Source organism: Macaca nemestrina, chromosome 11 (assembly GCF_043159975.1).
Source record: "Macaca nemestrina isolate mMacNem1 chromosome 11, mMacNem.hap1, whole genome shotgun sequence".
Classification (NCBI taxonomy): Eukaryota; Metazoa; Chordata; class Mammalia; order Primates; family Cercopithecidae; genus Macaca; species Macaca nemestrina.
The window spans coordinates 38361793-38378361 of NC_092135.1; the positions used below are offsets into that span (position 1 = coordinate 38361793).

Genomic DNA, 16569 nt, shown 5'->3' on the forward strand with positions numbered 1-16569 from the left:
CTGTGAGACTGTTTTCATATCGCTATTGGACTAACAATAGCTTTAACATTTTTAAAGGATGATAAATAATAAACAACAGAGGATATATGACAGAAAGCATATATGACCCACAAAACCTAACATATTTACCAGCTGAATCTTTACAGAAAATGCTTGCCAACTCCTGCTCTACATGAGTATCATCTGACCTCCACAAAGATAAAAATAACATGAAATATAATCTCAAGTCAACTTATAGTAAATGCAAACCTGTGAGTTTATTACTTTTATATGCTTTAATATTTTTATATCTTATAGAATATAGCCATTCATTAAAGCGAATATGTTATTTGAGATAAATTCTTTAAGATATTGGTTGCATATCAATTATGGACAAATTACATTAGACTCTCAGTTTAAATGATGGTGTGTTATCATGTAATGTAAAAGAGTGAGAAGACTGTCTGTGGAACTCACAGATCCTGTCTTTCCCTTGTTCTGACTTTTCTTTAATTATTCAGGTGTAATTATTACCAGATAATGGGATAGAGGAGAAAAGTAGACATAAAATGTAGCAATTTCAGATATAGACTCCTAAATTTTGCATAGCATATGAGCCCAATGCTATTGGATTTCCAGGATTAAAAATAGATCAGGACCATTTTTTAAAAATCTGGATCAAATATACAATGATTATCAATGATTATGCAAAGGCAGATTTCCAGGAAAAATATTGTTGCAATGAAGGGAAATCTCAGCTGCTTACTAGAGCATAAAAGTTAATCTCTACTCCTAAGGGAGGTTAGAGGTTGACTGTCACTAAGTGTTACCAAAAGCAGCATAGCTGGTGGAATTCTATGTTTGATGTGGACCGTGCCTAAGGAAATGAGCCTTTGTACCAAAGGACACTAGCTCCCATGCTAACCCTAGAGACAGAAATAGAACTGACAAGACTTTGATAACAACCCAACAATGTGCTATTGTCTGTTGGTGAAACTTTGCTTCAGAGTAAGCCTGTCCATATCCAAAAACCACTGATATTTCTGAGTTACATTTTAAGGAAAGTAAACCTAAAACCTACTGCTGGAGATGAATAAGTAGGGAGTTCAGAAGATTAGCTACTACTTTTAAAAATATTCATATTCTGGCTGGATGTGATGCTCAGACCTGTTATCCTAGCACTCTGTGAGGCTGAGGCAGGAGGATTGCTTGAGATCAGCAGTTTAAGACCAGTCTGGACAACACAATGAGACTCTGTCTCTTTAAATAAAAATAAAATAAAATAAAATAAAAAGGTCTATTTAGTGGATATAAAACCATGAAGAAATTATTTAGTGAATATCATGGCTATCGAATAGGAGATAAAGTACCTCATTTTAACACAAGCAAAGCCACATCAATTGCCTTAGATCAACAGGTTAATGAGAAATATTAAAGAAATTATCCACATAAACCAAACAGAGACAAGCAAAGCAAAAACTATAAAAGAATCAGAAAACTTTATCTGAAATGAGCAAACCCATATTGGACACTTACCACAGTAGAGCAGTTTTTCATCTGATTTATCCTTACAGTGAGGAATGCCATCACAGGTGAGCTGGTAGTCAATGCACTCACCATTTCCACATTCAAACTCTGAATAAATGTTGCAGGAGGAATTTTTAGCTGCAAGGAAAAAAAAAAAGTCAATTCTTTTGTGCAATGACCAATATTTTTTGACACCACTACAATTATTTTTCTTAATTTTAATTATAAAGATAAACTAAAATTTATCAAAATGTAAAATTAAAGAGCCATGGTTTATGACATTTCTTTATGAAATTAAGATCTTAAAAAATAATTTTCTGGCCAGGCACAGAGGCTCACGCCTGTAATCTCAGCACTTTTGGAGGCCGAGGTGGGCGGATCACGAGGTCAGGAGATTGAGACCATCCTGGATAACATGGTGAAACCCCATCTCTACCAAAAATACAAAAAATTAGCCGGGCGTGGTGACACGTGCCTGCAGTCCCAGCTACATGGGAGGTTGAGGCAGGAGAATCATTTGAACCTGGGAGGCCAAGGTTGCAGTGAATGGAGATCTCGCCACTGCACTCCAGCCTGGGCAACAGGGCAGGACTGTGTCTCAAAAGAGTAATAATAATAATTATTATTATTATTGTTTTTAAAAAGAGCCAGTTAAATGAGCTCTGTACATACTGAAAGTGTTTTTGTGTTTTGTTACTGGAATCTATTAGTATTTTTCAATATACTAATATTTTTCAGTGCGTACAGTACCCATTGTGAATGTTCGATGTAAATCATCTCAGTCAAATGAATAGTCCCTACTTTTCCCCACTTTCTGGTCTTCCTAACTATCTTCTGATTAAACCTCAGTAGCAAGTTATACTGTTCAGAAATATAAGAATTGTTAAAATAAGACCTTTGTCAGATCCATGTGTGGGAGGTTCCCAGGAGCAGACTCTTTCTTGCTGCCATACATGAGCAGCACCTACTCCATAAAGTGTACAGGAATCAGTGGGATGAGGGGCAGGAGGACAATGGTCAAGTGGAAAGCATGTGCACCTGATGCTATGGACTCCAAATGACTGCTGTCAGAAAGTCTCATTTCTAAGCCTCAGAATTTTTATTAGAAATTAAGAGTTTGAATTTTTAGGTGATTTGCACTAATTTGTAAGTTAAGAGTCTGAAAGTACAAAAAGATCTTTTCTACAGTTAAGTTTCATCCTTACAATGGCAGTATGTGATTACTATTTTTAAGGGTTTCTATTGAGGACAATGGACTTATTTTTAATCTTCAGTAATAGATTTACCAGCAGACTTTGGGATCCAATTTTTGGGATATACTGTCTGCTTGCATGTATGTACTCACCCTGTTGCTTGCTGAATAATTGTACATTTAAATACATTTGTATTATTTATGTTGGAGGTAAGCAGAATTCATTCATCTCTGCTAATGAAAGAATATAGCTTAATTTTATAATTTAGTATTAGTTTTTGAGCTTTATTTCAGGAATATTCAATTAAACAGCCACTAGTACTATTTGAACTTTCCAAGGTTTTATTTCTTTATTATTCCTAGAATTTAATTAATTTAGTAGAGGGTCTATTTATCTAAGGCTTTTTTTTTAATTATGTCAATTTTTATTTAGATTCAGCAGGTACAGGTGCACGTTTGTTACATGGGTTTACTACATGATACTGAGGTTTAAGATATGATTGATCCTGTCACCCAGGTACTGAGCATAGTACCAATAGTTAATTTTTTTATCTTTGTCCACCCTCTTTCTCTCCTCACTCTAACAGACCCAAATGTCCATTGTTGCCATCTTAGTGCCTTTGGGGAAAAGACAAAAACTATTCAAAGATAAATAGGTTTTGTATATTATGCAAAAACAAATATTATATGAATACAATTCTTCTTCAGGTACGTTCATTTGATAAAATAATATTGAGTGCTTTCTGCTTCTTTCTGGAAACATCATGGTTCAGTTGCCCTTATTCTCCTGAACAGCAATTACTTCATCTAATTATATTTACTATATCTATTTCTTTTATGGATTACAATAAGATTAGCAATGTTGTATGCAAGGGGACTGCCTAATCTTCTTGTCAACAGTTATGACAACAAATGGTTTTCCCTCATTTGCCCTCAGTTAGGTGTTAGTACATGACCTTTCACCCCTTTAATGCTGCCATTAACATTCATGAACTGCTCTGGGTAAAATCACTTAGATGAGGACACAGATATGCTACAAACATTCTCATGTCCCTAAAGATGAATTTGACAAGGAGAAGCCAAGAGTTACTCTCTAATCTCTCCGCTGGACTACAGGATTTCAATATGAATGCACAATGGATGTCGTCTGCCTCTATAACAGATTGTGAGCTCTGAGGAATCCAATATCACTCTACAGTTCCATGTGAATACAATCGTGCTTGTTTAAAATTACAGTTTTCTTCCTGATTCATTTCCTCTCATCAATAGAGAAAGCTTAGTAGGGACAGTTGTATTGAATGTATTATGCAGCAAGGACAGGCCTCCACTGTACAGAAATAAGCTTTGCCGTTGTGACTAAAGGCATTGCTTCACTACTAGCCTGCAGTGACCTGTGAAAGAAACATGAGTGATTCTAATGCATGTCTAACACTCCAGGCTTACAGATGGCATCAGATCCAGATCATTACAGCTGAAACCACAAAGGCAAACTGAAAGAATTTAAGCCATTGCCTGAGCAATTCAGAGAAGTGTTAAGTGACAAAGAAATATGGGAATTTGTGGTCCGAAATATGGAAATTGGCCATCTGTATTTAAAATTTTGACCAATTGCATCATTTTCTCATTTGCTTTGGCACAGTCTTAAATAAAACAACTTTTACTTTTTGTGCTAAGAGGTGCCTTTTTGGGTTGTAGTATCAACTTGCACAGTGAGAAAATATGTCTATGTTATTTTGTATATGGTGTAATAGTTTTAAAGCTAAAGAAAATTATGCCCAAGCACTTACATTGAAGAGCAGGAAAGAGATAAAATCCTTCCATTGGAAAAAGAGTAAAAAACGACTGAAGATGAAGATGAAAAATACTTATTTTTATTATGTAGACATATCCAACTCTGTTAATTTTCTGCATGAAAAGATATGCACTGAGGATATATTTAATGGGTGAGGAGAGAAAAAAATGTATCAAATTTGACACATCCTGAGAGTGATTTCACCAATTTCCAACAAGATTCTTCTCTCCCACCTCACATATATATTGTCTTAATGTTAAAAGGAAATTAACCTTTTTAAATTTTGCTTGCAAGCTTTTCATGGCAGTATTGAAACACTTGAACCTTGATTTATTTTGGAAACAGTTTTGGAAACTTAGCTGTTAATAAGTATATATTGTAATGGTACTAATTAAAGATTGTAATGCCTTTGGAAGGTATAAACATCATACAAGGCTGCAATGTTACACTCTTAATTAACAGTTTGGAAATGATTACAAATAAGCTGCATGAGCCATTCTCTCTCATTTACATACTGTGACGGACTGTGAGTGGTTTTACTGCAAGGCTACTGATATACTGCCTGTATACCAGTTTATTTCAGCTTCAATTACTTTTGCTATTGATTGAATTCACAAAGTCACAACTGGAAGTTTTCAGATGACCATTGTGTGCAGATACTTCTCTACCTAGCCCCAATACTTTCTAGTGCACAACCAGGAGGGTAAAAACATATGTTACCATTTTGGTTATCATTATCTAGTACATGGTGTTATAACTAAGCAGAACAGCGAACTCAGTTTTCTTTAGAGCAGAGAGATAACATGACTAAGCTTCTAATATTGGAAGAGAGTATAACTTCATGAATACACAAACACAATTTCAGTTATGTGTGTGGAATTTGGAACAGATATGTCATATTACATTTCAATTCTCTTTACTTACTCACACATCTGTTGTCCTCTAGCAATATTCGGTCCCCTCTGCAGGAACAATTCACTCTCCCATTGGGAGTTAAAAGGCACAAGTCATGGCAGCCTCCATTCAATAATGCACATGGAGAAAGTTCACCTACAATAAAGAGGTTGTATTGGTAACATTTTATATCGAATTTCTATTCTATGTTAGATATATATTAATAGTAAACTATTAGACTACCTCAATCTCTCAATAATATGCCATTAAAAAGCAACATTCAGGACTTTTGAAAATCTAAGCACTCCTAAGGCTAAGTACATTACAAAAGTATGTAACACTAATCAAATCTTTCTAATACATCTGATACCATGGCATCAAATGAACTAGTTCTGCTAGAAACCACATTGATACTGCAAACTGCAATTTTGTAAGCACTGCATTGACTAAAGAACTGTTAAGCCCAGATGCAAAGTTTATCTATCAAGTGTAATTTTCATGATTTGAAACAACTTGATTTGAAAATTCAAAGATATGAAGATTGAGAGAGAAATAAAATTTTTAGAAGAAATAATTAAAAATGAACTGCTCCTGTGATGGTAAATTATGCAATATAGAAGTTGCCTTGAATATTTCAGATAATTTCAATATTTTGAACAGCCAAATCTTGAACACTATTCCTAAGAACTATAAAAAAAACAAAATCAACCATCGTAGTTATAAAAAATAATATTTTTAAAAAGAAAAAACAAATCTAACTATTACTAGGAAACATCTATACGTTTTTAGAGATCAGAGAGTATACAATGAGGAAATACATTTGCTTTCTATTATAACTTACAGCTATTGGTGTCATTGGCAACAGCTATGATTCCCATTGGCTGATGTGGAATATCGGAACGAAGAATTTTTGTGTCTCCTCCTGTGTACTTGTTGGACCGCAGGATAGCTCTTCTTCCCCAGTCTGACCAGAATATATAATTGTCATAAACAGCCAAGCTGAGGAAAGTTCCTGGGCCGGACTTAACTATCACCTGAAATAAATTAAAATACTGTATTTTTATGATGAATATATAGATATTTATATATCCACACCCATTTTTGCTTCAAAAATAAAAGATTTGGTTTAGTTGGATTTAATTAACATAAATCATCAGATAAAAATAAAATTTTACTAAATGAATTATGATATGCTTTATATTTAAAATGTTTTAGTCATTGTTAGTGCTTGCAATGTACTTACATAATATCTCAAGTATACTTTTATTTAACAATTCAATGTGTACAACAAGTATATTGTTTGGTATTATAAACAAAAATCAACAAGCCAAAAATATTAGATGAAGATTATAAACATTTATTAACCTTTAGTAAGAAATCACCGGATATACAGTAGATACTCATCAAGTTCCCAGAACTACCTATGGAATATAAAGAACCATAAGATCTAGGTTCTTTCTTCAGGAAGTTCACCACATGAGTGACTAAACTAGTACATGTCTGAGAATAAAAGTTTAGAAGTAAAGACCATACTTTCACTCAGATCAGTATGGAGCAAAAGGGACTAGATTTATCTTTTCATCTAAGACAACCACACAAGAGCAAAATATAGGAAACAACACTTTTGAAAACACTGCACATCAGGAAATGAAAGGCATTGATTTCTGGGTAATAGGAAATACTGGGTGCATCCCATGGCATCCACCATTTACCAGAGAGAGATTATAAGTAGCAGCACACACAGGACAGAAACAGAGCCCAGATAATTCCATGAATAAAAGTTATGGGAAGTGAAAGTTATGGGAAAGTTATGGGTTGCTATATCTCACTGGGCAGAGGGTCAAGAGTAGAGAGTTCAGCAGAGGGAACTGTGGGTATCTGAAAAGAGTCATCCTGGAGCATTCAGTCAAGTACTGATAAGTGCATGCATGTGTGCGAGCCAACTCCTCCAGGCTGGTGAAAGAACCACTGGAAAGGATGAGAGAGAAAAGTCCCCAAGTTCACATGGGTCCAGAAATCATGCCTGTTAACAACAATCAGATTCAAATATTTAATTCAAATTCTAATTCATGAGACTCTGAATACTCTTTAGGGTCTGCCTGAGCAGTGGGGAACTGTTAACCTAGACTAAATAAACTTTGTTCTAGTCTTCTCTAACAAATTGTAGAAGCCAAGCCTGAAAGGAGCAAACTGTTTCAAACTAGCTTAACTGTCAATAATTTTTTTTGAGAGTATAAAAATGTATACCAGCAAACTACTATGCAAGGAAAATGTAAAAAGGAAGAAAATCCTCAAATCAATGACTTCTGCTTCCACTTTAAGAAACTAGAAGAAAAGTAACTTAAACTCAAAGTAATAAAGGGAAGAAACTAATGAAGGGAAATTTAACAAAATAGAAAACAGAAAAACAATAGAGCAAAATCAGTAAAACTAAAAACTGGGTTTTTATGTCAATAAAATGGCTAATACATCATAAAATTAGATTTGTCCCAGGAATACAACTTGATTCAATATTAAAAAATCAATCAGCATAATTCACCATAATAGCTGACTAAAGAAGAAAACTCATATACATGTCCCAACACATGCAGAAAAACCACGATAAGATATGGCTTCTATTCTTGACAAAAAACTCAAAAACTAATAATAGAAATATAACGAGGCACAAAACAGGGGTGATCACTGTCACTACTTCTATTTAACATTATCCTGGAGTTTCTAACTAGTATAATAAGGCAAAAAAATAAAAAATAAAAAGAATCTACATGGGAAAAGATAAGTCAAACTGTCTTCATTTGCAAGTGACTAAATCCTCTACGTAAAACATTTAACAGAATCTACAACAAATACTGCTAGAATGAATAAATTAATTTAGTAAAATTGCAGGATACATGGCTGTTATTAAAAAGTAAATTGTATTTCTGTATACTAGCTATGAACAATTAGAAATTGAAATAAAAAAACAGCTATTTACAATAGCCTCTACAAATATAAAATATTTAAATGTAAAAACATATGTACAAGAATCTGAAAACTATAAAACATTGCTAAGAGAAATTAACAAAATCCTAAATAAAGAGATGTATAGAGAAGAAGAAGTATAACATATGTGTGCAATTTGTCATCTTTACAATCTTTAAGTGTATAATTCGGTGGTAATAAAAACATTTATATTCCTTTATTAACTTTTAAGTTCAGGGGTATATGTGCAGGTTTGTTTTATAGGTAAGTTTGTATCACAGGGGTTCATTGTACAGACTGTTTCATCCCTCAGGGGTTAAGTTTAGTACCCATTCATTATTTTCATTATTTTTCCTGATCCTCTCGCTCCTCTCACCCTCTACCCTCCAATGGGTCCCAGTGTCTGTTGTTCTCCTCTATATGTCCATGTGTTCCCATCATTTAGCTCCCAATTATAAGTGAGAACATGTGGTATTTGGTTTTCTGTTTCTGCATTAGTTTGCTACAGATAATGTCCTCCAGCTCCATCCATGTTTCTACAAAGGACAAGATCTTGTTATTTTTGGTGGTTGCATGGTATTCCATGGTATAAATGCAGCACATCTTCTTTATCCAGTCTACCATTGATGGGCATTTAGGTAGATTCCATGTCTTTGCTATTGTGAGTAGGGTTGTAATTAACATACATGTGCATGTATCTTTACAATAGAATGATTTACATTCCTTTGGGTATATACCCAGTAATGGGATTGCTGGGTCCAATGGTATCTCTATTTTTAGGCTTTCGAGAAATCATCACACTGTTTTCCACAATGGTTGAAAACATTTTCCTTTTTCTCTACAACCTTGCCAGCATCTGTTATTTATTGACTTTTTAATAATAGCCATTCTGACTGGTGTGAAATGGTATCTCATGGTTTTGATTTGCACTTCTCTAATTGCATTTCTCGATGTTGAGGTTTTTTGCATATTTTTTTGGCTGCATGTATGCCTTCTTTTGAAAAGTGTCTGTCACTTGACAACATTTCCATGAGTTTTTTTTTTTTTGTAAATTTAAGTTTCTTAATAATGCTAGGTATTAGTCCTTTGTAAGACTCATAGTTTGCAAAAATGTTCTTCCGTGCTGTAGGTGGTCTGTTAACTCTGCCAATAGTTTCTTTGGCTGTGCAGAGCTCTTTAGTTTAATTGTATTTGATTTGTCAATTTTTGCTTTTGTTGTAATTGCTTTTGGTGCCTTGTCACAAAATCTTTGCCTGTTCCTATGTCTAGAATGGTATTGCCTACCTTGTCTTCCAGGGTTTTTATAGTTTTGAGTTTTACATTTAATTATTTAATGCATTTTGAATTAATTTTTGTGTATGGCTTAAGAAAGCGGTTCAGTTTCAATCTTCTGCATATGGCTAGCTAGTTATCCCAGCACCATTTATTGAATAGAGTCCTTTCCCCTTTGCTTGTTTTTGTCAGCTTTGTTGAAGATCAGACAGTTGTAGGTATATAGCCTTATTTCTGTAATCTCTAGTCTGTTGCATTGGTCTATATGCCAGTTTTTGTATGAGTACCATGCTCTTTGGTTACTGTAGCCCTGTAGTACAGTTTGAAGTCAGTTTGTGTGATTAGGATGCCTTGACTATTTGGGCATTTTTTGGTTTCGTATGAATTTTAAAACCATTTTTTTCTATCTCTGGGAAGAATTTCAATGGTAGTTTAATCAGAATAGTATTTAATCTATAAATTCCTTTGGGTGGTATGGCCATTTTAAAAATATTGATTATTCATATCCATGAGCATGGAGTGCTTTTACATTTGGTTGTGTCATCTCTGATTTCATTGAGCAGTGTTTTGTAGTACTCCTTGCAGAGATCTTTCTCATCACTGGTTAGTTGTATTATTAGGTATTTTGCGTGTGTGTGTGTGTGTGTGTGTGTGTGTGTGTGTGTGTGTGTGTGTGTTGCAATTGTGAGTGGACTGCATTTCTGATTTGGCTGTTTGGTTGTTGTTAGTGTATAGGAATCCTAGTAATTTGTGTACATTGATTTTGTATCCTGGGACTTTGCTGAAATTGTTTATCAGCTTAAGAAGCTTTTGGGCTGAGACTATGGTATTTTCTAGATATAGAATCATATTGTCTGCAAACAAAGATATTTTTATTTCCTCTCTCACTTGGATGCCCCTTATTTCTTTCTCTTGCCTGATTGCTCCGTCCAGGACTTCCAATACTATATTGAAAAGGGTTGGTGAGAGAGGGCATCCTTGTTGTACTAGTACATTCTTATGCTACTAACAAAGACTTACCTAAGACTGCATAATTTATAAAGGAAAAAAGGTTTAATTGATCCACAGTTCAGCATGGCTGGGGAGGCCTCAGGAAACTTACAATAATGGCAGAAGGGGAAGCAAACATGTTGTTCACATGACAGCAGCAAGGAGAAGTGCAGAGGAAAGAAGGGGGAAAGCCCCTTATAAAACTATCAGATCTCATGATAATTCACTCACTCTCATGAGAGCAGCATGGAGGTAACCATCCTTATGACCCAAGTACCTCCCACAGGGTCCCTCCCATGACACATGGGGATTACGGGAACTACATTTTAAAATGAGATTTGGGTAGGGACACAGCCAAAACATATCACTTGTCTTGTGCTGATTTTCAACAGGAATGCTTCCAGCTTTTGTCTATTCAATAAGATGTTGGCTATGGATTCGTCATAGATGGCTTTTATTAGTTTAAGGTATGTTCCTTTAATACCTGGTTTATTGAGGTTTTGGGTGTTGAATTTTATCAAAAGCCTTTCCTGCATCTATTGAGACAGTCATGTGTTTTTTTGTCTTTTGTTCCATTTATATGATGAATCACCTTTATTGATTTGCATATATTGAACCAACCTTGCATCCTAAGGATAAAGCCTACTTGATCATAGGATAAGCTTTTTGATGTGCTGCTGGAATCAGTTTGCTAGTATTTTCTTGAGAACTTTTGTATCAATGTTCATCAAGGATATTGGCCTGAAGTTTTCTTTATTTGTTATGTCTCTACCAGGTTTTGGTATCAGGATGATGCTGGCCTCATATAATGAGTTGTTAAAGATTTCTTCCTCCTCAGTTTTTTGGAATAATTTCAGCAGGAATGGTACCAACTCATTTTTGTACATTTGGTAGACTTCGGCTGTGAATCATCTGGTCCTGGGCTTTTTTTGGTTGGTGGGCTATTTATTACTTATTTCATTTCAGAGCTAATTATTGGTCTGCTCAGGGATTCAACGTTTTCCTGGCTCAATCTTGGAAGGGTATATGTGTCCAGGAATTAATGTATTTATTCTCGATTTTCTAGTGTATGTGCATAGAGGTGCTCATAATATTCTCTGATGGTTATTTCTAGTTCTGTGGGGTCAGTGGTAATATCTCCTTTGTCATTTCTAATTGTTTATTTGGATCTTTTCTCACTTCTTCTTTATTAATCTAGCCAGTGGTCTATCTGTTTTATTTTATTTTTCAGAAAACCAGGCCCTGGTTTCATTTGGAACAAATCTGTGCCTTCCTATTATGTAATATAGGAAGTAATTCCTTCCTTTTATGGAGAAATTATATCGATGGAGGCGCTGTGGCATATACTTAGAATGAAGAAATGGGCCTTCTGCCTTATCAAATTCTAAGCCAAGAGAGCTTGGCAATCAGTATCCACTTTAGAACTACAGACTTTAGTGATTTCTGCTTGCAGAGTTGTTCTAAATTTTGTATTTGAAAATCAAATTAAATTGTCTAAATATAAATTTTTAATAAAGATATCAATTTGATTTTTTGGCCTCAGTATTAATATTCCAAACAGGACTCACTGGGTTACTTTTCCCTGTAACCAGGAAAAAAAAAAAAAAAACTTTTACAAGAATGATTACTGCAAAGGAATGGTAATCAAGAAATAAATATTTAGCAAAACAAACAAAAATTAATGCACACAATGATTCTAGCCAATAAGAAAATTATACAAGGTATTTAGTAAGTACTTATAAACATTATTCATTTAATTCTTAAGATCATTGAGTGAGGCAAGGATTATTGCAGATTGTATTCAGATATGAAGAAACAGCTTGGAGAGATTTGCAACTTGCCAACAGTGAAACACCTCATTAATGTAGGATCTGGAATTTGGTATAAGGTTAAACTCCAAATTAGAACAGCAAATGTACCAAGCTTACATGCCAATTACCAATTTAAGTGTTTTACTAATAAACTGTGAGGAAGACATAATCTTCTTCACATGTATGAGAAAGTTTAAGAGCAGATAAATTAGATAACCTGGCCAAAGTGGCAAAGTTGCACCCACTGTTCACATTGTTAACCACTTTCTTATTTCGTCTCCAAATCCCAACCCCATCCTTTTGCCACACATTGCCTCCATAGGAATTACTATACTCTAACATTAAGACATTTAGCAACTACTGAAATTGGCATAGTTTGGAGAAAATAGATAATTTAAGGAATATGATAATTAAAAGATTACCACATCTCTCTCCCTCATCCTATATCAAAATATAAATTGTCAGGCATGGTGGCTCATGCCTGTAATTACAGCATTTTGGGAGGCCAAGGCAGGCAGATCACCTGAGGTCAGGAGTTTGTGACCAGCCTGGCCAACATGGTGAAGGCCCCGTCTCTACTAATAATACAAAAAATTAGCCAGGCATGGTGATGCGTGCCTGTAATCACAGCTACTCAGGAGGCTGAGGCAGGAAAATCGCTTGAACCCTGGAGGCAAAGGTTGCAGTGAGCCAAGATCATGCCACCGCACTCCAGTCTGGGTGACAGAGCAAGACTCTGTCTCAAAAAACAAACAAACAAACAAAACAAAAAACCCCAAAACACTGTAAATTATTGTGAGGTAATTAACAACATTATCCTTCTGATTTCCCAAAACCCTGCCACATTCATTCTAAATTAACTGCTAATTACTCTCTCATACAAGCAATTACTTCCATTTTTTCTGAATATATAAGTAATTTCTATTTTATGAAGGGATATTTATTAAACTTTAATGTGCATATAAATCACTTTGAGATGTTGTTGAAATTCAGACTTGGATTCACTAGGTCAGGTATTGTCCCTGAGATTCTGCATTTCTCCCAAGCTTCCAGGTGCCCATGATCTGATTTGGGGACCCACTTTGGGTAGTTAAGAATTTTAAAACAGAGAAAAGTGGAAAAATAAATAAAATAATAATCTTACCACACAGATATATAATTATTCACCATTTTGGACTAGAAATTTATATTTCTTTCCTTTTTTACCTTACAAATTGGTATCAAATATATGCTTTTGTATTCAATTAAAAGGGAGTTGATGGGACTTCTGCTGCCAGCCAAAATGGTGTAAGCCCACTACAGCCTATCTGTCCAACTCATTACAACTTTCTCATTGTATCACTGTCATGCAGACAGGAAAAGAAAAGCAGTAATGGAAAGTTGAGTAGCAGCACATAGAAGGACAGGAGCAGAGTAAAATACTATTTTTACTGTCACTGTTTATATTTTGTTTTCCCTACTTTGCATCTGGTGCTACCCAGTAATGAAATAGCTGTCAACATACTAGGTGTACCTTAGATACTTACTCTCAAAGGGTATAGTTTCAATGTCCCTTATAGTTCCCATTCGTTTCCCAAATTCACACAGAGATCATGGGGAGATGGTGGCTGCCTCGCGTTAGCTCTGCAATCCAGGCGTACAGTGGGGCCTAGCACCGGCTGTAGTGTTGTGAGTTTTTTTTTTTTTTCCCCAATACTTTAAGTTCTGGGGTACATGTGCAGAACTTGCAGTTTTGTTACATAGGTATACACATGCCATGGTGGTTTGCTGCACCCATCAACTCGTCATCTAGATTAGGTATTTCTCCTAATGTTCTCCCTCCCCTAGCCCCCCACCCTCTGACAGGCCCCCCGGTATGTGATGTTCCCCTCGTGTCCATGTGTTCTCATTGTTCAACTCCCACTTATGAGTAGGAACACGCGTTGTTGTGAGTTTTGAGGCCTTTGCACTGCACCTGCTCAAATGGCCTGGCTGCGCTCAAGACTTTCAAAAACCTGGACTGAAAATTGCAACCCCATAGGAGTATTTTGGCATTGAATTGGGGGCTCTCTTCATCTGTTTTCTTTTCTAAGTGCTTCGCTTCATTACCCACTGCTATGCAGATGGTTTGCCCAACTTCTTTGTCTTTTCCTCCTAGGGGAAAGAGCTCAGTACTCAAAGTGACAGGCACTGGAGCAGTACAAAGAACTCTGAGTTGTGAGTAAAATAAAATTTTAACTTAAAAAAAGCAAATATCCCCAAACTTCAACCTTTTTAGAGAGGAAAGGAAAATATCTACCTTTATCTGTAATATATTAGAACATCTCATTTTACAAAATGACAAGAGAGTTCTTTCTTAAGTTCTCTTGTGCTTAGAAAAATTTTATCAATGTAAGTGCAGGACACACTGCTGTATAACAGTGATTTTCACATCACTGTCAGTCCTCCAAACACACACACATGCAAACAAATACACACTGGAGCCTTGGAAAACTAATGCAGAAATTGTCCTATTGGAAATCTGAAAAGACTGCTAATACCTAGTAAGTACACAGATTTAATATGGTATTTGTCTTTTGGATTTCTTTAGAGATAGCATGCCATTTCCTAGTCGGTATTTCATGAATATAAACAGTCACCTGTAATAGTATTATGGACTGAGTATTGTGTCCCCTTCACACAAATTCAGGTGTTGAAACCCCAGTATGATGATAATTGGGGGTGAGGCCTTTGGAGGTAATTAGGCTTAGACAAAGTCATGTAGGTGGGACCCCAATGATGTAATTAATGTCCTTATATGTAGAGGAAGAGAGATGAAAGCCCTTTCTCTCTGTCATGTGAGGACACAGAAAGAAAGGACAAAGAAGGGGTATGGCCATCACTAGAGCCTCATCATGCTGACACCTTGAACTCACACTTCCCAGCCCCCAGAATTGTGAGAAATAAATCTCTGTTGTTTAAGCCACTCAGTCTATGGCATTTTATTATAGCAGCCTGAGCTAAAACAAACATTCCTTCCTCTAACAAGAGCCATACTTTGAGGTTTACAGCTGTTTTAATTTTTAGTAAATGCATATTTTTAACATCAGTATGGAGGACAGATTGCTTGCTATGAGAGTGTAAAAATAATAACTGCTCTGGTATGTCATCTAAGATTGTCCTGGGAAAGGGAAGGACAAAAAAGCAAAGAGGAGGGGGACTGGGAAGAAAGGACTTTGACAGAGGGAATATTTGGTGCAAAATCCAACAACAATGGGGAGCATGAAGTGCCGGGAAACTGAACAAAGGCTGAGTGTGACTCTCCCTCAGACATCTGGGAAGAAAACAGGCCGCATGAGAAAGGCAAGAAGGGCTGGCATATAACACATTCCTTTCTACAGGCTATGGTTTGTGATTCTGAGTTTTATTCTGAAAGCAGCGGTCAACTGTTAACATTGTTAAAGCAGATTAATGGCATTATTTGTTTGTAGTTTTAAAGATTCTTCTGCCTCTGCTGTACAGACTAGTTGAGATAAGAACCAAAAGAGTTTCAGAGAGACCAGTCAAGATCCACAGCATTCATCCAAAGTATAATACTTCTGATATTTTGAGCAAGAGAGAAAAGCGAAGGAGAAACCAATTAATACAGCGGTATTTACAAATGAAAGACTGCCTAAATCACGTTTTACCAGAATTCATGAGTTTTCACTTATCTTTTCATCTTTTTTAATTACCAGTAAGAGCTAACATTTCATGAATGCTTTTAATACACAGGATGCATATGTATTACATGTGTAATGCATAATTTAATCCACACAATAACCCTTGCGGTAGATACTATTTTAAACCACATTTTACTGGTAATGACTGAAGCTTGAAGAAGTTATCTCAAGGTCACAGATTTACTAAGCAATCTGAGACTATGTCAGCCTCAAAGCATCCAAGATTTGAATTAATTTTGACTTGGTGACAGGGACTAGAGAAACTCTTGTTTGATTTATTAGCAGATGTATACATGTTGTTTTTATAATTACATTGATACTCCTTCAAGTTAGGGAAGATAGTCTTTTCTTTGATTTCCCCAGTATCGTATTTTAGACTAATAAAATAGACCATCAACAAATATTTTTGAATCAAAGAATGAAAATGTTGATACTTGATGTAAATAAAAACAGTTGTTATGGATATTCTTA

The 16569-nt window shown here is 35.4% G+C and overlaps 1 protein-coding gene across 4 annotated transcripts in view; it reads right to left on the reverse strand.

The window, feature by feature from the left end:
- The window catches only part of LOC105492606 (LDL receptor related protein 1B), a 1932714-nt gene that overhangs the window by 307040 nt on the left and 1609105 nt on the right, over positions 1 to 16569 (reverse strand). For all 4 annotated transcript variants that reach the window (XR_011609732.1, XM_011759820.3, XM_011759819.3 and 1 more), the window contains exons 44-46: positions 6226 to 6418; positions 5415 to 5540; positions 1516 to 1644 (exon numbers count right to left, since the gene is read on the reverse strand). Coding sequence is in view for 3 of the 4 variants with exons in the window: in XM_011759820.3 (XP_011758122.2) it covers positions 1516 to 1644; positions 5415 to 5540; positions 6226 to 6418 (448 nt within the window). In the remaining variant the exon portion in view is untranslated. The remainder of the gene's footprint in view (positions 1 to 1515; positions 1645 to 5414; positions 5541 to 6225; positions 6419 to 16569) is intronic.